At 38.7% G+C, this 27,286-nt stretch overlaps 1 protein-coding gene and 1 pseudogene across 1 annotated transcript in view; both read left to right on the forward strand.

Moving 5' to 3' along the window:
• AHI1 (Abelson helper integration site 1) overlaps positions 1 to 21,237 on the forward strand; it is a 231,328-nt gene extending 210,091 nt beyond the window's left edge. The window contains exons 24-25 of the mRNA XM_056126207.1: positions 9,470 to 9,560; positions 21,222 to 21,237. Coding sequence (XP_055982182.1) covers positions 9,470 to 9,560; positions 21,222 to 21,224 — 94 coding nt within the window. The 3' untranslated portion in view covers positions 21,225 to 21,237. The remainder of the gene's footprint in view (positions 1 to 9,469; positions 9,561 to 21,221) is intronic.
• Positions 21,238 to 21,376: 139 nt separating this feature from the next.
• LOC130034743 (transcription initiation factor IIA subunit 2-like) lies at positions 21,377 to 21,959 on the forward strand (annotated as a pseudogene).
• Positions 21,960 to 27,286: the final 5,327 nt, after the last annotated feature.

The raw sequence follows: 27,286 nt of genomic DNA on the forward strand, positions 1-27,286 counted from the left end.
TTATCTGGAGTGAATTGTTGGATTTTTGTCAAATGCCTTTTATGCATCCATTAATAAGATTATACAGAGTTTCCTTTTAAATTTCTTAATGGGAAAGATTTTTATCAATTTTCATATCTTAAACCACCTTTGTATTTTTAGACTAAACCCTGACTCAGGTATAGAATATTACCCTTCCAATAAATTGAGAGAATTCATTTGCTAAAATTTTACTAAAGCCTTTTCATATTGTTAATGAGGAATATAGAGGTATACTTTGGGTTTTTTTTTTTCTTGTAATGACTTTGCCTGATGTAGTAAATTATCTCTAGGGTGGGTGAGTTTGGGATAATTACCACCTCGAATATCTAGAAGAGTTACTGAAGATTTGCTATTACTTTTTATGATTTCGATTTTTTCCTTCATTTCTTTCTTCCTCCTTTTTAAATTTTTTAAATTTTACTTTCGGGCCATGTCCAGTGATACTAGAAGCTACTTACTCCTGACTCAGTGCTTGGTTGTGGGGCACATTCCTGGATGTGATAGGAGGACCATACAGTTCCAGGGATTAATTCCAGGCCTCCCTTGGGTACATGTGCTTCAGCCCTTTTTGCAGTCTCCCCAGAATTCATTTCTATTTCTTTATTGATTTTTTCTGATTGCTAAGATGTTGTCCTCATACTTTACTTATTAGGCATATATTTTTTAGCTCATTGAACATATTTGCATGAGGGATTTTAATTCTGATAAACCAATGTCTGTACTTCCTCAGGTATAGTTCCTGTCAATTGCTATTTTTCCTGTGTATGAACCTAATTTTCTTGTTTCTTTGCATGCCTTCGAATATTTAGTTGAAAGCTGGACGTTTTCAGTGATGTAACAGAACAACTTGGACATTGGATTTTCCTCTACAAGTTTTCTTGTTGCTGCTACTTACTATAGTTCTTACTTGTTTGTTTGTTTGTTTTTGCCAGCTACTCAAATAGCCATAAATGCCTCCCAGATGAGAAGGCAAACTCTGTGATTATCTAAATTAATAGAGAACCTTATATACAGTTCCTTAGGAAGCCTCTAGGCAGGTCAAATAATGAAAGTTCTTTGGGTAGAGGACAGAAAAAGCTTCAAACATATTCTTTTCTCTTTTTTTCTTTTCTTTCTTTTTGGTGGGGGGGGGGGGGTGTGTTTGGGTGAGGTCGCATCCAGCATTGCTTACATTGCTTACTCCAGGTTCTGCACTCAGGAATCACTCCTAGTGGGAGTTCAGGATACCACATGGGATGCTGTGTGCAAGACAAGCACCCTGTCCTCGGCCCCAAGACCTGTTCTTTTCCTTCCAGTCACTGTCACCATAAACGCAGACAGTTCTTTTTCAACAGCCACTTAAAACTGGACGGTGAAAACAGGTATAAGTATAAAAAGAGCCATAAAGCTCACTACTGTTACTGAGATTCAAACGTTTTTCCTAAAGAAACATTGCCAAGAGTTGGCTAATTTTCAGAAATTGGAAAAAGTTAAATCTACCATTTTTGCCAGTTTTGACCAGGTTTTTAAGGAAAGAGAATTTTCAAGTTCTTATTCTGCTCTTTTCAGTAACATCACTCTTTCTTTACATGTTTAATCTATTTACCAGTAATGCTCTCTGGACCTGTCATTTTCTTTTCTTTCTTTTTTTTTGATTAATTTTTTCCTAAAAACTCAAATTTATTTAGTGTAAAGCAGAGCTATTAATCTTAACTATTTCTTCCTGTATACACCTTGATAATTTCAAAGCTTGTATTTTTCAAGAATTTTGTTCATTTCACCCACAGAGTTTAATTTATTGTCCTAAAAATGTTCTCTTTATATATTTAACATTTAACTATAGAATATATAGGATTAATTAATAACTTTTTAGTTTTTGATGTTAAAATAATGTTTCTCTCCTCTCTGCCACCCCAATCTTCCTATTTTAAATATTTCTCTGTTTTCTATTTTATTGATTTTCACTTTGGTCTTTCTTTATTTTTACTTTGATTTAGATGGTGGTATCCAGGAGGTCCTCTACTTTATGTTTGGGGTCCTTCCTGGCAGTACTCGGGGTACCTTGCTGTGCCAGCAATCAAACACAGGCCACATGCATGCAAAGCATGCACTCAAACTCAGTTGAACTCTTTTTCCAGCCCCTGATCTTTATTTTTTTTTCTTCTTATTTAAGGTTTATTCTTACTCATCTATATTTTTCAAGGGGAAGTTGTGGTCATTGATTTACCCTTTTCTTCTTTCCTAATATAAACATTTAGTGCTATAAATTCCACACAGAGTCCTCCTTTTATGGCACTCCACGACTTTTAATATCTGTGGTTTCATTTTAGTTCAAAACACTTTCTAATTTTTCTTAAAACTTTTTTCCTTTAAGCTGTGGGTTATTTTATTTCTAAAATTTGGAGATTTTTTCCAGAGATATTTGGGTACAATTTCTAATTATATTTATTCCATGCTGGTCACAGACATAATCTTAATCCTTTCAATTCATTGAGAATTGTTTTAGGATCCTTAATAGGGTTTCTCTTGTAAAATTTTTGAATACATAAAAAGAATATGTACTATGAGCTTCTTTCTAGTGTTCTTATAAATCAGATTAAATTTACTAATAGTTTGCATCTTGTGTTACCTTTATGCCTACTTTTATGCTTACCTGTTATAATTATTGAGATTTGTTTCTTGAAATCTCTAATACTTTAAGCATTTTTTTCCCCTTGCAATCCTGCTACTTTTTACATCATATTAGGTACTCATCTACTTAGGCCTCTAAAGATTGATGCCTTATGATAGCATTGGCAGCTTATTGATGTGTTAAATGACCGTTTCTGTAATATTCTTTGTTTTGAAATCCATTTTGTTAACAACAATAAAACCCTTCACTTACTGTTAATAATTTTATATGGTATGTGTTTTATAACTATGTGTTTTACTTTTAATCAGCACTCAAGTTCATTAAAAATTAAAATATGGGGGGCTAAAGTGATAGCACAGCGGGTAGGGCATTTATCTTGCATTCGCCGAACCCTGATTTGATTCCCAGCATCTCACATGGTTCTCCGAGCACCAACAGGAGTAATTCCTGAGTGCATGAGCCAGGAGTAACCCCTGTGCTTCACCGGGTGTGACCCAAAAAGAAAAAAATATTAAAATATGTTTTATCTAAATTTATAGTTTAACTCATGCTTTTTAAATATCTAATATCAGTCTCTGCCGTACTTGGGTAATTTCACAAACCAGAGTGATAGAATAGTGGGTAGGGCGTTTGCCTTGCACATGGCCAATGTGGGTTAGATTCCTCCACCGCTCTTGGAAATCTCGGCAAGCTACCGAGAGTATTCTGCTCCCACAGCAAAGCCTGGCAAGCTCCCTCGTGGCATATTCGATATGCCAAAAACAGTAACAACAAGTCTCACAATGGAGACGTTACTGGTGCCCATTCTAGCAAATCGATGAACAACAGGAGTACAGTGAGTGCTACAGTGTAGTGCTACTAATACGATTGATACTGTGTTTATCATACTTCTTTTTATATTTCACATTTCTGTTTTTGTCTGTCTTGTATTATCATAATCTGTTTTCTCTAATTTTTTACTTAATATTTGTTATGCTCTAACTTCTGAAGTCATTTCGTTAAGGATTTCTAATACAAATTCTTATCACATAGTATGTTTTTAAGTTTTAGACTAGTATATTTCACTTCTATTTTATATTGTTAGCAGCTTAAATTTTAACTCACTCTAAAATTCTGTTTTCACTCCTCACACACATTCAGTTTTTGATGTCCCAGTTTATTTCCTTTTATATTCTTTAATTAATTGTTTACATATTCCGTTATTTCTTAATTAATTGTTGTAGTTTTAGTTAGATTACTCATTTTTTTCTTCTAATGTTCATACAGCTTTTAATGGATTCCTCTGCTAATTTTACTATGTACAGCGATAGGGTGTTTGCCTTGCGCGCAGTCAGCCCAGCCGAGCCGGGTTCAATTCCCCCGTCCCTCTCAGAGAGCCTGGCAAGCTACCAAGAGTATTCAGTGTACCAAACACAGTAGCAAGAAGTCTCACAATGGAGATGTTACTGGGCCCACTTGAGCAAATCAATGAACGGGAGGACAGTATTTGTTTGTTTTGTTTGTTTGTTCCTGTTACTAAGTAAAGTAAAGTAAAGTAAAAGGCCCTCCCGTTGATCATCAATTTGCTCGAGCAAGCCCAGTAACGTCTCCATTGGAGACTTTGTTGTTACTGTGTCTGGCATACCGAATACGTCACAGGGAACTTGCCAGGCTCTGCCATGCGGGCGAGATACTCTCAGTACCTTGCCGGGCTCTCCGAGAGGGGCGGAGGAATCGAACTCGGGTCGGCCATGTTGGCTGTGTGCAAGGCAAACGCCCTACCGCTGTGCTATCGCTCCAGCCCTTTCCTGTTACTAATGATATACTTATTTTCTTATTCTGTATTTAATTTTATTTTCACAGAAAGATATCCTCTTAATATTTAATTATAGGACTAGTACAGAGGCAAGGAGCTTCTTTAAAATTTGCTTATTTGAGAAGCTTTATCTCTTCATCAGTAACTTTGCCAACCAGAGAATTCTAATTTTTTTTCTATTTCTACACTTTGAATAGTATGAATGCATACTCTTCTAATCTTTTTCTGGTGAAAAATAGGCTGCCTTTCTTATTTACACTTCCTTATACATACAAATTGTTTCTAAAATTGATTAACTTTGACATTTTGATTATGTGCTGTAATGTGGCTAGCTTTCAACTTTATACTAAAATGACATAATAATAGAGACTGTGGTACTGGAATAAGCACAGATTCTTAGACCAATGGGATAGAATTAAGGACCCAGAGATAGATATACAGGAGTATGGACAACTAATCTTTGGCAAAGCTAAGCGTATAAAGTGGAACAAGGAAAGCTGGTCAACCACATGTTTAAAAAAAAATGAACTCAGATTCCCATCTCACACTATACACAAAAGTCAGTTCACAATGGACTAAAGACCTTGATATCAGACCTACATTCATAAATTATACTTAAGAAAAAATAGGCAGATCTCTGGATGACTCTGAATTCAGGGATATCTTCAGTGAGTCAGTGCCACTGTCCAAGAAAATAGAAGCAAAGATAAACATGTGGAACTACATCAAATTAAGAAGCTTGGGACTGGAGCAATAGTACAGCGGATAGGGTGTTTGCCTTGCATGCGGCTGACCCAGGCTCAATTCCCAGCATCCCTTATGGCCCCCATGAACACCACCAGGAGTAATTCCTGAGTGCAAAGCCAGGAGTAACCCCTGAGGATCGCCAGATGTCACCCAAAAATAAAAAAAAGAAGCAGCTTCTACACCACAAAAAAAAACAATGATCAGAATAAGATACCCCACACTGGGATAAAATATTTATCTACCACTCATTCAACAAATGGGTAGTAAATATCCAGGATATATCAAGCACTTATAAAAACGAACAAGAAAAATAAAACATGCAAAAATGGGGAGAATAAACATCCTCTATGAAGATAAAAATGGGGAGAGGAAACATCCTCAATGAAGACAAGTGGATGACCAATAGATATATGAAAGATATATGAAGTACTCTGCATCACCAATTATTAGGGAAATGCAAATCAAGACAACAATGAGATGTCACCTCACATCAGTAAGATTAGCACACATCACAAAGAACCAAAGGAGCAAGCACTGGGGACGAGGGGGAAAAAGAACATCCACTACTGGTATTAATATCACCTGGTTGAACCCTTTGAGAAAACAATATGAACTCTTCTCATATGACCTAGCAATTCCACTTCCAGGTATCTATCCCAGGGGCCCAAGTACTCTTATTTAGAAAAGGCATTTGCACTCCTATGTTTATTGAAGTACTGTTTATAATGGTCAAAATTCTGAAGCAACTCAAGTATACAAGATAAGATAAGTAGATAAAGAAACTGCTGTATGCATAAACAATAGGATGCCACTCAACTATAAGGTGAGGCCATGAGATTTGCCACTATGTGAGTGAAGCTGGAGAATAATCATGCTGGGTGAAGTCAGCCCAAAGGAGAGGGATTATACAGAATGGTCTTCTCATATGCTCACAGCGAGAAACCTTTGCTTCAAACAATAGAATCTGTGAACTGGTCTACAGAACCAAGCTTACCGCAGCAGGAAATAGCAATGAGGGAGGAGTTCATTGACAGTGGTGGAGAGAAGTGAGGGGTTGGAATGCTGTGTGCTTAAAGCCCTCACTTTCATCATTAACAGTATTAAAAATCATGATGACTGAAAATTTTTTTAAAAAACAGGAATTTTATCCTCAGATTTGTTTCTCAATTTATACTGGCATTTACAAATTTTTTTTTTCATTTTTCATTTCATCATCTTGTTAATCGTCGATTGCCTCGAGCAGGCCCCAGTAACGTCTCTTTCATCCTAGCCCTGAGATTATATTCACGGCTCTTTAGGAGAATGAGACCCATCATTGTTACTGGTATTTGGCATATTTGGTAGGCCACGGGGAGTTTGCCAGACTCTGCCCTGTGGGCAGGCTACATTCGATAGCCTGCAAGTTTGTCCAAAGTAGGAATGAGATAATAAGATGTCGCGCGGCCGCAAATGCGGCTGCGCGGTTCCGGGATCTGGATTTTATAGTCTCTGAGTCTTGGCCGCTGATGGGATTACATGGTGCCAGGGGGCCAGGTGGTGGGTGTGACCCCCGCCTACTGGAATTTGGAGGATCTGGGTGGAAGATGCTCGACTCCAATTTTTTAATGAGGAAAAATTGCCTCAGAGGAGAAAACCCCTACCATATGCTCTATAACAGTGAGTGTTATGCCCTTGCTAAAACTTTTTCTCATTGAAAATGTACTGTTGTAATTTAGGTGATGTAATACTGAAGTGTTCATGTTTATGGCTTTGATGTACAAAGTCACTACAACTTCACCATCACCGAAGTTCCCAAGATCATCTCCAACTGTCATCACATTAGTTTAAATCCATTTATTTCTTGTCCCCCAATGATTCCCCCTACTCCTTAATATTCTTAGTTTCATAATACAAGGAAAACTTCATTGTCTTTCAATGATGTCCACCCACAAAGTGGGGAAGGATGGACTTTAACCAAAATTGAATTCGCAGGCATTTTTTCAGAGTTCAACTTTCCTTTCACTCTCATCAGCCTGGTAAGCTACCCATGATGTATCCGATATGCCAAAAACTATAACAATAAGTCTCAAAATTTGTTGTGAGACATTACTGGTGCCCACTCAAGCAAATTGATGATCAACGGAAGGACAGTGCTACTAAAAATTATTATTATTACAAGCGGGTAAAACATTTGCCTTGCATGCAGCTGATGTGAGTTCAATTCCTCCACCCCTCTCAGTCAGCCTGGCAAGCTACCAAAAGTATCTCGCCCACACGGCAAAGCCTGGCAAGCTAGCCGTGACATATTCGTTTTTTTTTTTTTATTTTTATTAGTGAGTCGGCCATGTTGGCTGCGTGCAAGGCAGACGCCCTACCCGCTGTGCTATCGCTCCACAGCGGGTAGGGTGTTCGCCTTACACGTGGCCAACATGGCCGACCCGAGTTCGATTCCTCCGCCCCTCTCGGAGAGCCTGGCAAGCTACCGAGAGTATTCGATATGCCAGACACAGTAACAACAAAGTCTCCAATGGAGACGTTACTGGGCCCACTCGAGCAAATCAACGATCAACGGGAGGGCCTTTACCTTTACCTTTACCTTTATTAGTGAAACACCATGAGGTACAGTTGTAGACTTACACATTTTTGTGCTTGGGTTTCAATTATACAATGATCAAATACCCATCCCTCCACCAGTGCCCATTTTTTACCACCACGGATCCCAGTATCCCTCCTACCCCCCATCCCCCCATCCCACCCCCCCCCCCCCCCGCCTCTGTGGCAGGGCATTCCCTTTTGTTCTCTCTCTCCTTTTGGGTGTTGTGGTTTGCAAAAGAGGCATTGAGTGGCAGTCATGTTTGGTCTATAGTCTACTTTCAGTGTACTTCTCCCAGTAACATATTCAATATGACAAACACAGTAACAACAAGTCTCACAATGTTAGGGCCCGCTGGAGTAAATCAATGAACAGGACAGTGCTACAGTGCTACTTTGTAATCCTAATGTTTTCCTTCTCGTTTATTTGACTTCTTTGTGCTCATATATTGAGTTATTCCTCTCAAGCTGTCATTACAATTACAGGCTAGGTGACTTAAAATTGAATTAATTTTCCCCCTTTTTAGTGAATGAGAGAAAATTTTGCTAACTTTAGGAGCTATTTCTGACTCTGTACTCAGAATTGACCCCTGACAGCACTCAAAGAACATATGTAGTATCAGGGAACAAACCCAGTGTCTCTTACAGGCAAGGCAAGTGCCTTTCCCGTGTACTGTCAATCTGACCCTAAATTATTTTTTCTTAGGTCTTCATTCCAGATCTAAATCAAGTTCATATTCAGAATCAAGGTTCCAGCAGTGTTGATTTCTGATGAGGTTTCTTTCTGGCTTGCAGGTGGCACCATTTTTGCTGCATCATTTTCATATGTATGAGGAAAGAAAAAGATCTGGTGCCTCTTCCTTTTCTTGGAAGAAAATCAGTGATTCTCTGAATTAGAACCTCACCTTCAAGACCTCTTTTGACCTTATTATCTCCCTCAAGGCCCTATTTCCAAAGATATTCATTTTGAAGGTTATGATACCAACTTGTGAATTTTGAGAGAACACTTGATTTCATAGCAGTTTCTGTTCAAGCCTTACAGTTTTTTCAAGCTCTGTTTAATGCTTCCTACCAATTTGGGAATCCTAGAAAATAGTCTTCTATTTTCCAATTTGTCACTGCTTTTTTTCTTTTAATTTGTCACTGCTTTTGTATTTTCTTTCTCTTAACATAATTTGCATTGCTATCACTCAGACACAAAATATCATTTGATTTTTTATAAATATTGAACTATTTTAAAAGCTGCATTTGCCATTCTATAGAAATATCAATTTTTCTTATACATAAACTTCCTCCACTTCTTTATCATTATAGAATCTCCTGTATTATTTGAAATACGCACATACACACACACACACACTTATACTTTTTTCTACTAATTTGATTTAAAACAACTAAGATTTTTCACTGTATCTAATATTTTTCTGAGAAGTAAATTTTGTTTTATGTATGTCCCTTCTCATGTTTAAGAATGATTCCAACCAATTAAAAGTTTGTATCTCTGGGGGGAAAAAAATCATGTCTCTGCATTGTTTTGAGTAATAGTCTCTCGTCTCCATATGTAATCACTCATATGGGTTGTCAGATTTTTTTCTTTCAAATCCTCCCCTTTCATTTATCTCCCCTTTCCATTCCTGTTACCACTTCCCTAGATCAGAACCTCATCTGAACTATTGCAGCATCTTTCTTACTACCTCCTTCCTTCTGATCTTTCCCTCCCGAAGTTCTGAAGTGAGCAAAAAACAGAGCTGTGAGCACCATGACAAGCAGGTGAAGAAGAATGAGCAAAACAGCCGAAAGATTACCCTAATAGAGGTAACAAGAAGGGGGCGGGTGAAAGTTGTCATCATGTCAACAGACAAATTTAGGAAAGGCATGGTCAACAATAACAAATAATAAAGACAGAAGAGGTAGAAAAAACATTTAAAAATGTCTTTAGTGTTTGCAACTAAGAGATATGTGTAACATTCAAGGGAATGGTTGTTGGGCCAGAGAACTAGTACAAAGCATTAGCTTTGTATGCGTCCGACCCAGGTTTTATCTCCAGCACCCATATAGTCCCCTGAGCACAGCTGGTATGCCTCCCCCCAGAAATTAAAAGAGCGTGGTTGTGATAGAGAATCCTGGGATCAAATCAAATGTCTCCAGCCCACAGGGAAGAGACAGCTGAATAGACTGATCCTCCTAAAAACAAGATTTCAAAAGAAAGAAAAAACTGAGCCAACTGATAGGAAATGTGGAGGGGTGCAAAGGTCTTTATGAACAGAAGAATGATAGAAATGTATAAACTGAGAGATTAAAAGCCCTTGAAAGGCGTCATTCAAGGTATAGATAAGAGAGAAAATCCTTAAGATTATTTTTCAAGGGAGTAGAATTTGAAAGAACAAGTGAGGCACTTTGCCCATTGACATAGACAAGTGAGACAGATGTGATTAAATGGTGGTATTTTCTGGTATAGAATGGAGTGTAAGTAGGGCAGGAAAGGGAGTACGGTGGGTAAGGCATTTGCCTTACACACGGCCGACCTGGCATCCTATATGATCCCTTGTGCATTGCCAGGAGTAATTCTTGATTGCAGAGCTAGGGATGACCCTGAGCATTCCCAGGTGTGATCTAAAAGAAATTAAGAAGGGTAGGAAAAGACTTTTTTTTCTCTATTAGGTAAAAGTGAAATCTGAATGTGAACGCTAATGCTATAAAAGTGACAGTTGGAAATTTAGGAATAAGATTCAAAATAATAAAGGTCCATTTTAGATGTTAATTATTAGAATGTCTAGTTATAAAAAACTGTACATGAATTAATAGTTTTATAATCATGGATTAAAGAATGCCTTGGTACCAGAGTCATAAAACATTTTGAAACATCTTTAAATATAAGTAATAAACCTTAAATCGACTTATTTCAAAGAGAATAAAAAAAATCACAGGCAACATCTTAAAACAAACAATAACCTAACCTGGAATGGGGAAGCACTAATAAAATAGATGACACATAAATGATTAATGTCCTTCTCATGAAAAGCACTCCTCAATAAAGTATGCGGGAAGATAGCTCAAAGGTCAGAGACACGTGCTTCATAATCACAAGAGCCCAATTTGAACCCCAGCACCACATGGACCCCAGAGCATCACCTGCTGTAGCCTAGGAGGCCCCCACACAGTGCTGGAAGTGGACTTAGTAGTTCACAGGTACTACCAAGTGGCACTGAACCCTCCTGCTCAGTTCTCTGAGTATCATAAGAAAGGAGTGGAGTCCCAGCCCTCAAGCTCTCCCTGAGGCAAGTAAATGAATGGTAGAGTGAAATAAATAGTAGCCATGATGAGCACAAAGAAAAAGGCTACCTTCCAGTGACCATACTAATAGAAATTAAAACAATAAATGCTACATAAATTTCCTCATAAAATGGCAAGTGACAGAGTTCTAGTAGCCAGTGTTGTGTATGGGAACGCGGGTTCCCTCATCTACTTCTGGTAGACTCAGTGAATAAGACTCATTCATTCTTCGTGGAGGAGCATGTGGTACTATATTTTTTTCTTTTTTAAAATTTCAAATTGTCTGTGTCCTACCTGCTTTCAAAAGCTGTTGGGAAAACACTCAAGTTTACACAGAAGAGATTCAGTTAAAGCTCACTCCTTCTAGCAGTGTTCTACAAATAAAATAGGAAATTTTCATTTCTGTGAATAAAGGGCTCATCACATTGTGTAATAGGATACCTGTGATTGTTATTATTGTTATATTAATAATTAATAGGGCTGGAGAGATAGCACAGTGGGTAGGGCATTTGCCTTGTAGGCAGACAATTGGGGTTTGATTCCTCCCTCCCTCTCGGAGAGCCCAGCAAGCTACCGAGAGTATCCCACTCGCATGGCAGAGCCTAGGAAGCTCCCTGTGGCATATTCAATATGTCAAAAATAGTAAAAACAAGTCTCACAATAGAGACGTTACTGGTGTCCGCTCGAGCAAATTGATGAACAGTGGAATGATGGTGTTATAGTGATACTATAAAATTATTGGGCTGGAGCAATAGCACAGCGGTAGGACATTTACCTTGCATGCGACTGAACCTAGTTCGATTCCTCCGTCCCTCTTGGAGAGCCCGACAAGCTACGAAGAGTATCCCGCCTGCATGGCAGAGCCTGGCAAGCTACCCATGGCGTATTCAATATGCCAAAAAAAGTAACAAGTCTCACAATGGAGATTTTTCTGGTGCCCACTCAAGCAAATCAATGAACAATGGGAGGACAGTGCAGTGCAGTGCAGATAAAATTATTATAATATTTTAAATATATATAAATTTTTAACTTTTATATTTTATATATTTCCTATATATTAGATATATTTTTAAAATATTTTATATATTATAATATTAAATATATTTGTATATATAAAATATATTAAAATATAATAATTAAAATATTGGGCTGGAGCGATAGCACAGCGGTAGGGCATTTGCCTTACAAGCGGCTAACATGGCCGACCCGAGTTCGATTCCTCCGGCCCTCTTGGAGAGCCCGACAAGCTACCGAGAGTATCTCGCCCGCACAGCAGAGCCTGGCAAGCTACCCGTGACGTATTCGATATGCCAAACACAGTAACAACAGGTCTCATGATGGAGACGTTACTGGGCCTGCTCAAGCAAATTGATGAACAACGGGAGGACCATGACCACTTTAATTAAAATATTAAATATTAATGATTAATGTTATTACATCATAGAAATAATTTTAACTAATAATAACATTATGCTTATGTCAATTTTAAAATAATAAATTATCAAAAAGTAGTTTATATATAACATAAACATAAAAATATGGAACAATATATCCTGAAATGGCCAGTAATTATTCACTGCATGTCAGACCTGTGGAGAGTATCTTTTTTTCACTTTTCTCTGTGTATTTCAAATTTTTTCTCTATTTCTACTATAGATCCATTACTATATACTATTTCGTCTCAAATGAAAGCAATTGCAGAAATTTCCTAGTACAGACCATTCTTTCTGCAGTCAAAGAAACCAAAGTCTCTGAGTCATAGCTTCAAAAGTGTCTGAGTCAAGACTTGTTCTGGCTCCAAGTTCTGGATTACATCTATCCATGTGCAGTAATTTGCTGTTTTAATTGGCTGCTTACCTTGAGCAAATGGTGGAAACTTCAGCCAGAGTCCTATAGCAATGCTCCACAGCACAGTTGGCAAGAAAGCACAACTTTAAGTGATGCTGGTGGCACATGCATAAGTAGGACTGTGGGCTTTATGGTGTGACAGCTACTGGAAGCCAGTCCCACACCCACTTCAGTTATTGTGTCATCCACTAAAGGTCCTAAATCTCCTTCTTTTCTGGAGGGCATTGCCATTTTTTTTCTTTTGTCAGCTCTCTTCCTGACCACTATTGGAGATGTGGAAACAGGCACTTCCCAAGGTCCATCCACTTTTGCAATTCCTCAGTTATTTGAGCTTTTCCAGGTCAGATCACCATTGGTCAATGCATACGCCTTCCCACTCGACAGGACTCAATGCAGAAACAAACTAAGCTGCCTCTGGACAAATATCCTTTCCCATTCTATACACTCTCTTTATATTTTGGTCAGTGTTTCTTATGAAGTGCAGAAGCTTCTTAGTTTAAGATAGTCCCATTTGTCTATCTCTGTTTTCACTTGCTTGGCCAGTGGTGTGACATCTTTGAAGATACCATTAGCTTCAATGTCATGGAGGGTTTTTCCAACTTTGTCTTCAATGTACCTTATAGATTCTGGTCTGATGTTGAGGTCTTTAATCCATTTTCATCTTACTTTTGTACATGGTGTTAGGCAAAGACCTGAGCCCAGTTTTTTTGCATGTAGCTGTCCAGTTTTGCCAGCACACTTTGTTAAAGAGGCTTTCCTTGCTCCACTTAACATCTTTTGCTCCCTTATCAAAGATTAGATGATTTATGCTTGGGGGAGAGATATCAGTATATTCAACCCTGTTCCATTGGTCTGCGGCTCTGCCTTTGTTCCAGTACCATGCTGTTTTAAATATTACTGTTTTGTAGTAGAGCTTAAAGTTAGGGAGGTTGATTCCTCCCATTTCCTTCTTCCAAAGAATTGCTTTAGCTATTCGTGGGTGCTTATTCTTCCATATGAATTTCAGGAGTGTTTGCTCCATTTCTTTGAAGAATGTCATGAGTATCGTTATAGGGATCGCATTGAATTTGTACAATAATTTGGGAAGTATTGCCATTTTGACAATGTTAATTCCCCTGATCCATGAGCAGGGGATATCTTTCCATTTCCTCGTGTCCTCTTTTATTTCCTGAAGTAGCGTTTTGTAGTTTTCTTTGTACAGGTCCTTTACTTTCTTAGTTAAGCTAATTCCTAGATAGTTGATTTTCTGGGGCACAATTGTGAACGGGATTGTTTTTTTTTCATGTCACTTTCTCCTCTCTCACTGTTTGCGTATAGGAAAGTCATAGACTTTTGGGTATTGATTTTATAGCCTGCAACTTTACTGTACAAGTTTATTGTTTCTAGGAGTTTCTTGGTAGAGATTTTAGGGTTCTTTAAGTATAGTATCATATCATCTACGAATAGTGAGAGCTTGAATTATTTTCCTACCTGGATGCCCTTAATATCTTTTTCTTGCCTAAATGCTATTGCAAGTACTTCAGTACTATATTGAACAGCAGTGGAGAGAGTCGGCATCCTTGTCTTGTCCCTGATCTTAGGGCGAAGGCTCTCAGTTTTTCCCCATTGAGGATGAAGCTTGCTGTAGGCTTATGATAGATGGCTTTAACTATGTTGAGGAAAGTACCTTCTATCCCCATTTTGGCAAGGGTTTTCATCATACACAGGTGCTGTATCTTGTCAAATGCTTTCTCTGCATCTACTGATATGATTATATGGTTTTTGTCTTTTCTTTTGTTGATATGATGGATTATGTTGATTGATTTCCGAATGTTAAAACATCCTTGCATTCCCAGGATGAATCCCACTTGGTCATGGTGTATAATCTTTCGCCCAATACACATCTGACAAGGGGTTGATAACAAGGATATACAAAGTACTGGTTGAACTCCACAAGAAGAAAACATCCAACCCCATCAAAAAATTAGGCGAGGAAATGAACAGAAACTTTCGCAAAGAAGAAATCTGAATGGCTAAAAGGCACATTAGAAAATGGTCTAGGTCATTAATCATCAGGGAGATGCAGATCAAAACAACAATGAGATGTCATCTCACACCACAGAGACTGGCCCACATCCAAAAGAACAAAATCAACCAGTGTTGGCGCGGATGTGGCGAGAAAGGGACCCTCCTTCATTGCTGGTGGGAATGCCGAATGGTTCAGCCCTTTTGGAAAACAGTATGGTTGATTCTCAAAAAATTAGAAATTGAGCTCCCATTTGACCCAGCAATACCACCTCTGGGAATATATCCCAGAGAGGCAAAAAAGTATAGTTGAAGTGACATCTGCACTTGTGTGTTCATTGCAGCACTCTTTACAATAGCTAAAATCAGGAAAAAACCTGAGTGCCCGAGTACAGATGACTAGTTAAAGAAACTTTGATACATCTACACAATGGAGTACTGTTTAGCTGTTATAAAACATGAAATCATGAAATTTATATACAAGTAGTACTACATGGAAAGTATCATGCTAAGCAAATTGAGTCAGAAAGAGAGGGACAGACATGAATGATTGCATTCATCTGGGGAACATCATGATCACGACTATCCTGTTGTTCGTCGATTGTCTCAACCAGGCACCAGTAACGTCTCCTTCTACCTAGCCCTGAGATTTTAAGAGAGCCATTTCAATGCTCTTTCAGCATTAGGAGGATGAGACCCATCATTGTTACTGGTATTTGGCATATTGAGTATGACACGGGAAGTTGGCCAGACTCTGCCGTGCGGGCAGGATACTTTTTATAGCCTGCCAGGTTCTCCAAAGGAAAGATAATAAGATGTCACACGACCACAAATGCGGCCGCGCACTTCCGAGAGCTGGGTTTTATAGTCTCTGAGTCTTGGCTGTTGATGGAACCAACCTGGCGCTGTCGGCAGCTGGTGGATGTGATGCTTACCTACTGGAAGATGGTGGGTCTGCGTGGAGAAGGCCCAGTCCCAATCCGAATAGGCTTGGAGACCTCAGCCTATGTTCTGGGGAACATAAAGTAGCAAAATAGGAGACTAACACCCAAGAATAGCCAAGATAAGTATCAGGAGGTTCACTCCATGGCTTGGAGGCCAGCCGCACACACTAGGGGAAAAGGCAGCTCAGATAGAGAAGGGAGCACCAAATAAAGGGTGTTGGGAGGATTCTCCCAGGATGGGAGATGCGTGCTGAGAGTAGACTATAGACCGAACATGATTGCCACTCAATGCCTCTTTTGCAAACTACAGCACCCAAAAGGAGAGAGAGAACAAAAGGGAATGCCCTGCCACAGAGACAGGGTAGGATGGGGGGATGGGGGTGGGAGGGATACTGGGATCAGTGGTGGGGGAGAATGGGCACTGGTGGAGGGATGGGTGTTCAATCATTGTATAACTGAAACCCAAGCACACACACACACACACACACAAAAGTACAGTCTACAACTGTACCTCATGGTGTTTCACTAATAAATTTTTTTTAAAGTGAAAAAATAAAACTAAGCAGCCTCTGAACAAAGTGGGATAATTCAGATAAAAATTGCGTCATTTTTTATAAAATTCTAACTCTGATTTGAGGGTATTTGCAGGAAGGAGCCAGCCATCTTATGCTCACGTAGTTCCCTTCCCAGTGCATGAGCCTGGTGTCTGGTCACCAAATAAACCTCCAAGGAATATTGATTGATTTCAAGTGGAGTATACCCATATTTAATCTTATTTTTCACACATAACACACACAGATACTAACCTAGTTTCATATTCATTTTCAAACTCTCACTAGGCAGATTTTTCTCTCTTTTCATACAATGTTGCTTTTATCCTTCATTAGCTTATGTCTATGCTTTGGTTGGAAGAAACACACAGAAAAAAATGCCTTTGGAGTGATTGTACCTTTGGGGAATGACATCTTGCCTCTTTCAGCAAATGTCCACTGTCTCAGCTTTCAGTGACCGCACTGCCAGCCCCATCCTGCCACCATTCTGTAGTCTTCTTCATTCTTTAGTCCCGTCTCAACCTTCCTTCAGCAGTCTTTGTCATTGTCGGTACAGCATGTCTTCCTCATTTTTGTATGGATTCATTTCCGTTAAAGATGTTACCTTTTTTGCCTACTCCAGATTTGTTTCCAGTTAAATGTTTCCTTGGGTTTCCTCTCCTGATTATTTAGTGGTTTCTCTGAATGTTGTCTCCACTGTATTTTGAGCTTCTCCTTCTGCATTTCCAGCTGTCTTTCCCGTTGTCCCATTTTCTTTTTACACCATTTCTTCTCTTTTTTTTTCCAGGGGTAGAGGGTGGTAGGGTGAAGAACCACACCAGACTGTGGTTAGTGGACTTTGGTGCCAGGGATCAGTTATGCAGGACAAGTGCCTTGGCATGATACTCTCCATGTCCATCCATTTATAAGTGAATTTCATGACTTCTTTTTTCCTAATGGCTGCATAGTACTCCATTATGTAGATGTACCATAGTTTCTTTATTAGTCATCTATTATCAGGCACTTGGCTTGTTTCCAGATTCTTGCTATTGTGAATAGTGCTGTGATAAACATAGAAGTGCAGATGACATTTCTGCTATGTGTATTTGGGCCCATAAATTATATTCCCAGAAGTGCTGTTGCTGGTTCAAATGGGAACTCAATTTCTAGTTTATTGAGGAATGTTCATATTGTTTTTCAAAAAGGCTGAACCAGTTGGCATTCGCACCAATGAAGGAGAGTCCGTTTCTCCCTGCTTCCACGCCAGCACTGGCATTATAACTATTTTTAGTTTGAAGTCCATGTTGTCTGATATAAATATGCCACCTCAAGCTTAATAAGAGATTGTTAATATTGTTTTTTAGCCTTTAACTTTATTTGCCCAGACTGTACAAATGTTTCTCTTGTCAGCAAGATAATACTGGGTTCAGTTTTGTGGTAAATCCTGCTAATATGGATCTCTTGATTGGTTAATTTAGGTTATTAACATTGCATGACTTTTTTTTTGTAATGGATCCCTGTGAGGTGCAGTTACAGATTTACAAACTTTCGTGGTTACGTTTCAGTCATACAGTGCTCAGTACCCACCCCTCCACCAGTGCCCATTCTCCACCACCAATGATCCCAATGTGCCTCCACCCACCCCCACCTCATCCCCCCCACCCCGCCCCACTTCTGTGGCAGAGCATACCCTTTTGCTCTCTCTCTATCTCTTTCTCTCTCATTTTAGGTGTTGTGATTTATTGCATGATAATATTAACAAGATTTTTCCCCCTTTCTATAGCAGTTTGGTATGCTTGATAAATTTATCTTGTTTTAGACAAGATCCTTCAATGTTTCTTACAAAGGGATGAATTTCCTGAGCTGTTGCTTCTCCATGAAGCTCTGTATCAGTTCTTCAAATCTGGATGATAGTCTAGTTGGGTAGAGCATTCATGGTGTGGTGTTCATATTGAATTTTTTCACTATAGCAAACCATTTTCTTCAGCCCTGCAGCACCTCATTTGATAGATCTGCTGTGAATCTTAAGGAAGCTCCTTTGTATGTACTTTTCTTCTTTAATCCTGATGCTTCCAATATTTAATATCTTTCTTTTTTGTCATCCTGATTATTAAAGATCTTGGTTTTATTTGGGTCCTTTTGATTGATTCCCTTTGGGCATCTTGAATCTGAGAGTATGCACTTCTCAGCTTTGGGAATTTCTCAGTGATGATTTCTTTGGCATGTTTCTTCATCAAAACTGTCTTCTTATTCTTCAGTGTCTCCAGTGAATTTTGTGTTGTTCCTCTTGAACTCATTCCAGAGTTCTATCACATGCTTTCATTTATTTTGAGGCCTTTCCCATTAATGTTGTTTTTAGAGGTTTCCCGCATCTCATATGGGAGCTCACTGATTTTATCTTCAGCTACTGTTACTCTGCTGCCAAAGCATTCCATGGAAGGTTTTTTTTTTAATTATTTATTTATTTCACCTACCACACTCTTTAGTTCTGTCATTTCTGATTGTAGTTTTCTCATTTCTGAACTCATTCTTTGTTGTACTTGCACCATGGTTTCTTTGAGCTCATTAAACATGCTTAACATGTTGCTCTAAAGTTCTTATCTGAGATGTTATAGAGATGATTAGTGCTGGTTGAGTCTTCCAGGCTATTATCTTCAGTCATGAAATGTGGTGGGGTTTTAAACTGCTTCCCCATTGCATTTGTTGCAGTTTGAAGGTGAATCTTTCTAATTCATCACTTATGCTACCCCATCCCCCACCATCATCACCACCAGAGGCTCTCTGGATAATCAAGTGGGTGTTTTTCTCTTCCTTCAATTTCAGTGGTATTCAAACAAGTTTTCTGCTACTGATGAGTAGAGTTTTGTATTAGAGTTCCAGAAAAAACTTTCAATGTAATTGGCCCTGCCACTACTCTGGCAATAATTTAGGGTTCTATGATTTCTTCCTACCATGGCTACCTCTGTTTTTGTGGGAATAGGTGATTTGAATTAGTATTAAGTTAATATTAGTGTGGTAGAAGGCAGCTAAGTCATTCCATAGTGAGTTTACTGTAAGAATCCATCATGTACCAAAAGATATGAAGGAGGGAAGTATCTTTAAGCCACATTTGCAGCCTCTTGCTTCTCAGAGCAGGGCAAGATAGCAGATCCTGGTTTTAGAGTGCTTGCTTGAGTGAGCCATCCAATATTCTCCAGGGAAATCAGGGTGAATAGTACCAAAGTGTTGTGCTGGTCTCTGTGTTTCTCTGTTTCTTCTTTTTAATCTTTACTTCTCCACTCATTCTTTTTTGCTTCTGAGATCTTTTACCTTCCTCACTATTTTTCTTTTTTATTTATTTATTTATTTATGTTTTTTTAAATACCCATCCCTCCACCAGTGCCCATTTCCCACCACCACGGATCCCAGTATCCCTCCTACCCTCCATGCCCCCCATCCCACCCTGCCTCTGTGGCAGGGCATTCCCCTTTGTTCTCTCTCTCCTTGTGTGTGTTGTGGTTTGCAAAATAGTTAAGCCTGTTTTCAGGAGAAATGTTGGATGGTTTACTTTCCATTGATCACTTTGTATATAAGGAGATGTCGCGCGACCACGTAAGCTACTGTAAGCGGCTGCGCGGTTTGGAAAAAATGTCCTGGTACCCGCATGCCAGAGCTATGCTTGTAGAAGCTCATGGTCACCAGGGTTCCATCTGGAGAAGACAGGACAGCAGCACCTACCCCATCTGGGACCTCCCAGTGATATGGGCTCTGTTTGGGACCTGGAGCATTCTCCAGGAGCTGTGGGGCCCTACAGCCAGTTTTCTTCTTTGTTGCTGTGTGCTGTAAGATGGCGCTGGGGGGTGGGTTGTGTGACTTCCGGAATCAGAGGTTGCTTGGGAGCCGGGGCAGTTTCCCATTGCAGTTTGGAAAAAATGTCCTGGTACCCGCATGCCAGAGCTATGCTTGTAGAAGCTCATGGTCACTATTTCTTACTTTGATATGCTCATGTGACTTCGGACCAGCGTTCACTTGAGCATTGACTTTCTTTCCTTTTATTATTGGGCCCTAATTTAGGACAAGTCTGAAACACCTGTACACACAAAATGACAATACCCTTTTTTTTGCTCCTACCAATATTATACATTGGTAACAAATCTGTACCATTTTATGCTCATTTTCAGTTATTTTTCTTGAACATCCCTTGAAACTTCTTTAGGGTCTTCTTTATCTGTGATCAGATTTAAAATTAGGGGGCACAGGGGACAGAGAGACACTGTAGTGTTGAGGGAAAGAGAGGGAGAGGAGGAGGAAGAGGAGGAGGAGGAGAGAGAGAGGCTTGGGGTGGGGGAGGAGAGATAGACACTTAAGATAGGAGGAGGAGGAGGAGGAGGAGGAGGAGGAGGAGGAGGAGGAGGAGGAGGAGGAGCAGGAGCAGGAGCAGCAGCAGCAGCAGCAGCAGCAGCAGCAGCAGCAGCAGCTTGGGGTGGGGGAGGAGAGATAGACACTTAAGATTGGACCTGTCCCTAAACGCATCATTCCTTGCCCTCACCTTACTTACTACAAGGCCTCTTTCTAAGACTGCATTGTCCTAAGTGCAACCAAGTGTTGACACCCTTTCTTTTTAAGAACCAAGACTCATCACTGTTTTGTAAATAACTACATGAAAACATCTCACATGGAACCCTTCTAGTTTATCACCTTGTAGTCATAGTATGTTTTCTATCTAAAGAAGCAGCTTCTTATTTCATCTGTGTATTGATTTCTTGACTTTTATTTATGCCATAGTTTTATTATGTTTCTTACACCCTTAGTGTGTTTATAACCTTAGGATAAGTTAGGATTTGATTTGGGCCAAAAGATATTGTTTATTTGTATGTTTTGCTTATTTTTCCTGCTAGTAAAGAATTGTAAAAACAGGTCGGCACGGCTCCGTGGTTCGTGCAGCAGCCGGAGAAGAGGTGGTGGACGTCGGTGTCTCCTGCTGGGCTTCTGTGCGCTGTCCCCCCCAGGGTATCAATGCAAGCCTGAATAAGGAAACAACTTCTTCTCCTGAACCTTGGCATATCAGTTGTACAGAAATATTACTTTGGGAAACAGTCTTCAGGAGATTCCTGATGAGCTCAAACAGTCTCAGCAGATCACCCTGCAACTTGCCCTCCAAGTCCTACTCCAGTTTGATAAGGCTATAAATTCAGCACTGGCTCAGAGGGTCAAGAACCGAGTCAACTTCAGGGGCTCTCTAAATACATACAGATTTCGCGACAATGTGTGGAGTTTTGTATTGAATGATGTTGAATGAATTCAGAGAGGTGACAGAACTTATTAAAGTGGATAAAGTGAAAATTGTAGCCTGTGATGGTAAAAATACCGGATTCAATACTACAGAATGAATAGAAAATGCAGTGGCTTTTTTATGCCGACTTCATTATCCACTATTTGGAGAGAAGCACAGAAGAGACTTTTTTAATTTATTCTAGCATCGCAGAAATCACTACACTGTGCTAGACTATCAGAATCCCATTAGAAAGACACCTGTACTTCTGTAACATCTCATAATTGTTATGATACAGCATGAAGAAGCAGCTTTTTTCAAATGACAAATCAGACATTGTTGTTGCCTTTCTAAGAACACTCTTTAATAACTTCATTTTAAAACAAACCAAAAAAATGAATTGTAAAAATGAAGAGAATAAGAAGAAAACACACAGAAATGAAATAACAACCTAAACTGAGTGGAATTTCTCTTCTGAGTTCAGAGCCCTTCTGTGCAAATGAAGAAGCAAGGATAAATTATTTCTTTTAAAATAATGTTTTATTGATGTTTGTGATGTTTTAAACTTATTACAAAACTGACTTTTGCTGGTCAAAGTACTAGTACTTGTATTTATTAGTAACTTCATCAAAATTACATTGCACAGCTGGCAAACCAATAAAGAAAAAAACATAATTATTATATTATTCGGCAAACATGAAGAAAAGTTTTACATTGTTAGGTTGTTCACTAAGTAATGATTTAATATTGGTCTGTCTCTGTAATATTTATCTATCTAATGTGATTAGATATGTGTTACTATCCTCAAAATATGAAAAAACTATTTTTGAAATTTAACTTTACTTAAAAGAGCACTGTAAATTCCAAATGGTTCCAGTTTTTTTTTTTTAAAAAAAAAAAGCATTAGAAAGGAACAAATGCTTTTTAGAATCAAATGTGTGTTTTTAATTAATCACAAATGTAACCTGAATACTCATAAACTAAAAATGGCTTTGACTCTTCTGGCAACAGTACAATTTATTTATTAGGAAAAAAGGGTTTTATATTTAAGTATGTAAGTAATTTGTATGCTTAATGTTTATTTTAGTTTCAATAATTGTTTCTAAATTGATAACTTGCATTTATTTCTTTAGTACCAAAATAATAGGGTTTTTACCTTGTAACTATTTTGAAGTATGATGTTACATATGTGCTCAACTTTCTGAGGTTTTTTATTCTTCTCTTTTCTCAACTATGTGACTGTAATTCTCTCAATAAAATATTTAACCCCAAGGAGGTCAGAATTTATTTAAACTTAGAAAATATATTTACCAAGTTAGACCATTGATTCTACTGAAATAAGAAATGAGAAAAACAGTGTTGGTCATTGAGGTGTGAATTTTCCCAGATGTATACCGATGTGAAATATATTTTAGCAAAAATATATTTTGCTCCTATCCTTGCACATGTGGTAGGGGCATGAAAATGGGTAAACATGCCTCTGGTATGTGGAACTTGAAAAAGGCGGGGCCTTTCTGAAAGTGGCAGTGGTGTGATGGCTGCTGAAGCCGGGGCAAGCAGCAGAGAAGTCTGTTCCCAGAAGAATTGTACCCCACCCAGTCCTCCTGAAGGCAGACATGGCCTGTGCTTATGCATGTGAAATACAGCTGGTCGCAGCCTGCTCGAGGGACCTGGGAACAAGTATTGTCTCTGTCTTGTGAAAACATTTGATTGAGAAATAAAAATATTTTGTGTCTCTATAATTTCAGCTCATTGATATATTTGTTGATTTTCTGTTTTGGTTTTAATCACAAAATACCAAGTTGTAGACATGCTTTACATCAAGTCAATTTGCCTAAAAATAAAAGGTTTTGAAGTTTAAAAAAAAATTTTGGCATGAATGTAAAAATTTTGTTTTAAATGAACATTGTGACAGAAATTACTGGTTTTAAATGGTGAAGACTGGTGAAGACTTGGTATTTTTGTAAACTTATAACAGATTTATTTCCAGAACAATGAATACTTGACTTTAATTTATTCGGGCTGGAGCGATTGCACAGTGGTAGGGCATTTGCCTTGCACGCAGCCAACATGGCTGACCCGAGTTCGATTCCTCCGCCCCTCTCAGAGAGCCCGGCAAGCTACTGAGAGTATCTCGCCCGCATGGCAGAGCCTGGCAAGCTCCCCGTGACGTATTGGATATGCCAGACACAGTAACAACAAAGTCTCCAATGGAGACGTTACTGGGCCCGCTCGAGCAAATCGATGATCAATGGGAGGGCCTTTACTCGAGCAATTTTATTTGTAAAGTTATGGATTTGTTTCCTTAATAAGATATTTTCTCTTTAGGAATTCAGTGAGAAACTGTATCTGAGAAATAATTTACCACTTGTTAGCTTTATGTGACATGCCACTTTTGTCTTATTTTAACTCACAAGTATTTTCTGCTTGATCACTTTTGGGGGGCCACAGTCAGCAGTGCTCAGGGATCACTCCTGTCTCTGTGCTCTGCTTTCTTGTGGGGCTTGAGGGACCATAAGTGGTGTCAGGAATCAAGCCAAGCTCGGCCATGTGCAAGGCAGGTGCCTTGTCCACTCCACCATCTTGCCTGCCCCAACTCACAAGTATTTTTAAGGTCATTACAAAGCCCTAGTCACAATAAAGAAATTCATGAACTTACACTTGTATGTGTAATTTAAATAATTTCATCAATAGGTCATATCTGTTAATATATGGGAACATTTTTCAACAGTCTGACTTTTAAAAACTATTTATTTGGTGATTTTATTTCATTAAAGTTACCTGTGGAAAATATGTCCCAAATTTCTGTATCACATGACCTCTTTGCTTGGCACACCATGCCCATTCGATAGTTAAAGTCTTCCCCGTCTTGTAGTACTGGATTGGGAAAGTAAAGTTATCTTATCCAGGTGCTTGTGGCCAGTAAATGTCAGGGCCAGCTGGAAATGAAGGCCAGTTAGGCTCCAATGAGATGTTCATGTGTTATTCAATTTTAGCTGCTATATAAATACTTAGAGAACATTAGCACACATGAGTAATTAATACATCAATATTGGGTATACCTACTGCAATGAAAACCAGGAACTAGAAGCATCTATTATGTCTTCAGTGCAACAAATGAAATATTCACTGAGTGAATTTTTAAAGGAGTACTGAAAATCCATATTCCATACTACATTTTCTCTTTAGAAATACATTTGATGCATGTACAATGACATTATTTAAGAAACAGGGAAAGCGCCATTTCAGTCCTGTGAGAAATAACAAAAACATCAAGAATCACGTCTGTCAAAAGGCTCTGTTGACTAGAGAACTCAGTCTATGGATGAACCCAATGATTTGCAGGGGAATTAGATGTCAGTAACACTTAAGGTTAACAATGAATCAGCTTAGCAAAAGCAGACAGCTACTCTCTGCAGAGACCCAGGAAGCAAACTTGGTAATGAGGTACTTCATTCATCATCTCCTTCTGCTCTAATTATTGAAGTGAATAGAAAATACTTTAACTTAAGACAGGAACTGGATAAAATAAAAACACGTGTTTTGTAAACACAATGTCTTTTTCTAAGCCTCCCCTTTAAAATCCTATGTTAAGCATATGTTGTAGGAATTCTATTTGCTAAAGCTGGTCTGCAAACACCTCCAATTCACTCTAATTATGGTTGGATTCTTTTGATTGCCCCAAAAAGTTAGGGAGCTACAGTTTTCATTACTACTCGCAATCTAAGAAAGATGGGTAGTCATCAGGACATACTAACCACACATCATTCCTGTACCATTTCTATCATTGTGCCTGCTTGGTTTAGCTATGCACTGCAGTGTCATTTCTGAAAGCATAAGCGATATGATTCATAGGAACTCTAGTTCTTAATTCTGGTAAAAGATTGTGAAAGAACCGAGAATTGGAAAATATAGGAATAATTTACACAGTGTTTTTGTAAACATTGTCACTCAAATTGTGGTTTTAAGTTGCTTAAAATATTGCTTAATGAAGATAAGAAAATGGAGTCCAGAGGAGGGAAAAGCAAGAATTTATCTTGAAGGTGAGGAAAATAGCTTGTTGCCTGAGTGAAAATGAGCAACCAAAACTTTCAAAAAGAAGTCATGAAAAAAGGAAGAAGGTTCCCTGGAGAAAACCTTGATAAATTTAGTATGGTTTTTCAGTATTTTCCTCTGAGGATCAGTCAAATTGTGTTCTGTTAAATCTGTTCACGGGGTTATTTTATATAAATGTTCCATGAAAGTTTTTTTCTGAGCTACAATTCTTCAAATTAATTAAATAAAAGATGGTGAAGCTCAGCAATGTTTTGACCTGCCCTGCCTATTATACAAAAGTAGAAGTATCTGTAGATGCTACTTTTTTTTAGCAACTAAATATTTCTATCATGGTAAGGAAATGTCAGTAAAATCTAAGCACTTTAAAACCATCAAATTCTCATTATATTTATGTGTGCAGGCAGAGTACATAATAAGCTAGTCTATAGCAGCTGTAAATTTCTGAGGATTTATCTAACCACAAATACATTGAAATGGGGAAATGGGGCTATATTAAACTATGCAAGATGCTGCTGGAGCCCTGCCATTTCTGCAACATCCTGTAATTAATTTATCATGACAGGTCTGGCAAACTGAAACATCCAATACCCTTGCGACAGCCTGTTAGACTAGAGTTGTTGGAGAGCCTACAGCCGCATAACCTGAAGGTAGATTTCTTGCAAACAGTAATAGAGGGTTATTTAAAGCACTCTGTAACCAAGGAGAGACCTGTTCATATCAAATTAAGAATCTCGAGTGCGGGAAAGATCTTCGATTGTGATCATGAGTTTAGTCAGTTCTCAGCATTTTGGTGGCTTTGTTTTTAAAGAAGAGTCCCTGGATAAGGGGACCCGTAAAATCTAGTCAACGGTTTACATGCATGTTTGCAGGTAAAAGACATGATAGGATTCTCTGCTAGGAGAGCCGAATACCAGTTTTCTCCTAAGCATCGCCTCCTCCTGCAGGCATAATCACTACCTCCACAGTGTCACTGTCACAATCCTGCCATTTTGCAAACTTAGAACATAAATAAACATAAATTATCCCTTCTGTAACACTCTCCAGTACAGAGAACAAAAAATAGTAATTTCTTTTCAAAAGTAGAACTTAATATATAACAATCACTTCTTTGTCCATTCATATCAAGTATGAAGAATGAGTTTCTCTTTATTTGGGGGATGTAATTTGATACATTTGTTACTGAGGTTGATTGATGGGATTGGCTTTATTTTATTGAAAAATAAGAATTGAATTTACATCCTATCAGTGTCCACACCTTTCCTATTTCCTTTCAAATGTCAGTCTTCCTTAGGCTGCTGAAAGATGACCCTCTGGAACCTTGAAGGTGGCAGTTTCAATGAAGGGAAATAGCCCAGACAAACCTATCTAGTGGACACAGAGATAAGGCTAGACTTGGGGCAGTCATTCCAACACCCTTACCAAGACCAGATGAAAACAGCACTTTGTACCTGAGCTTAGGCCCGCATGGTGCTGGGGATCAAAACCAGGTCACAGCATGTGAAGAATGCGCATGCGCCCTTTGAGCTATCTCCCCAGCTCTGTGCCTGGTCTTTTCTGAGGTGATTATCTTCCTCTTCTCCCTTAAGTGGAACTTGTCTCAGTTTTTTTTAAGCATTTTTTTGACATGTTTGTACC

The sequence above is a fragment of the Sorex fumeus genome, unplaced genomic scaffold, assembly GCF_029834395.1.
Source record: "Sorex fumeus unplaced genomic scaffold, SorFum_2.1 ptg000061l, whole genome shotgun sequence".
NCBI lineage: Eukaryota > Metazoa > Chordata > Mammalia > Eulipotyphla > Soricidae > Sorex > Sorex fumeus.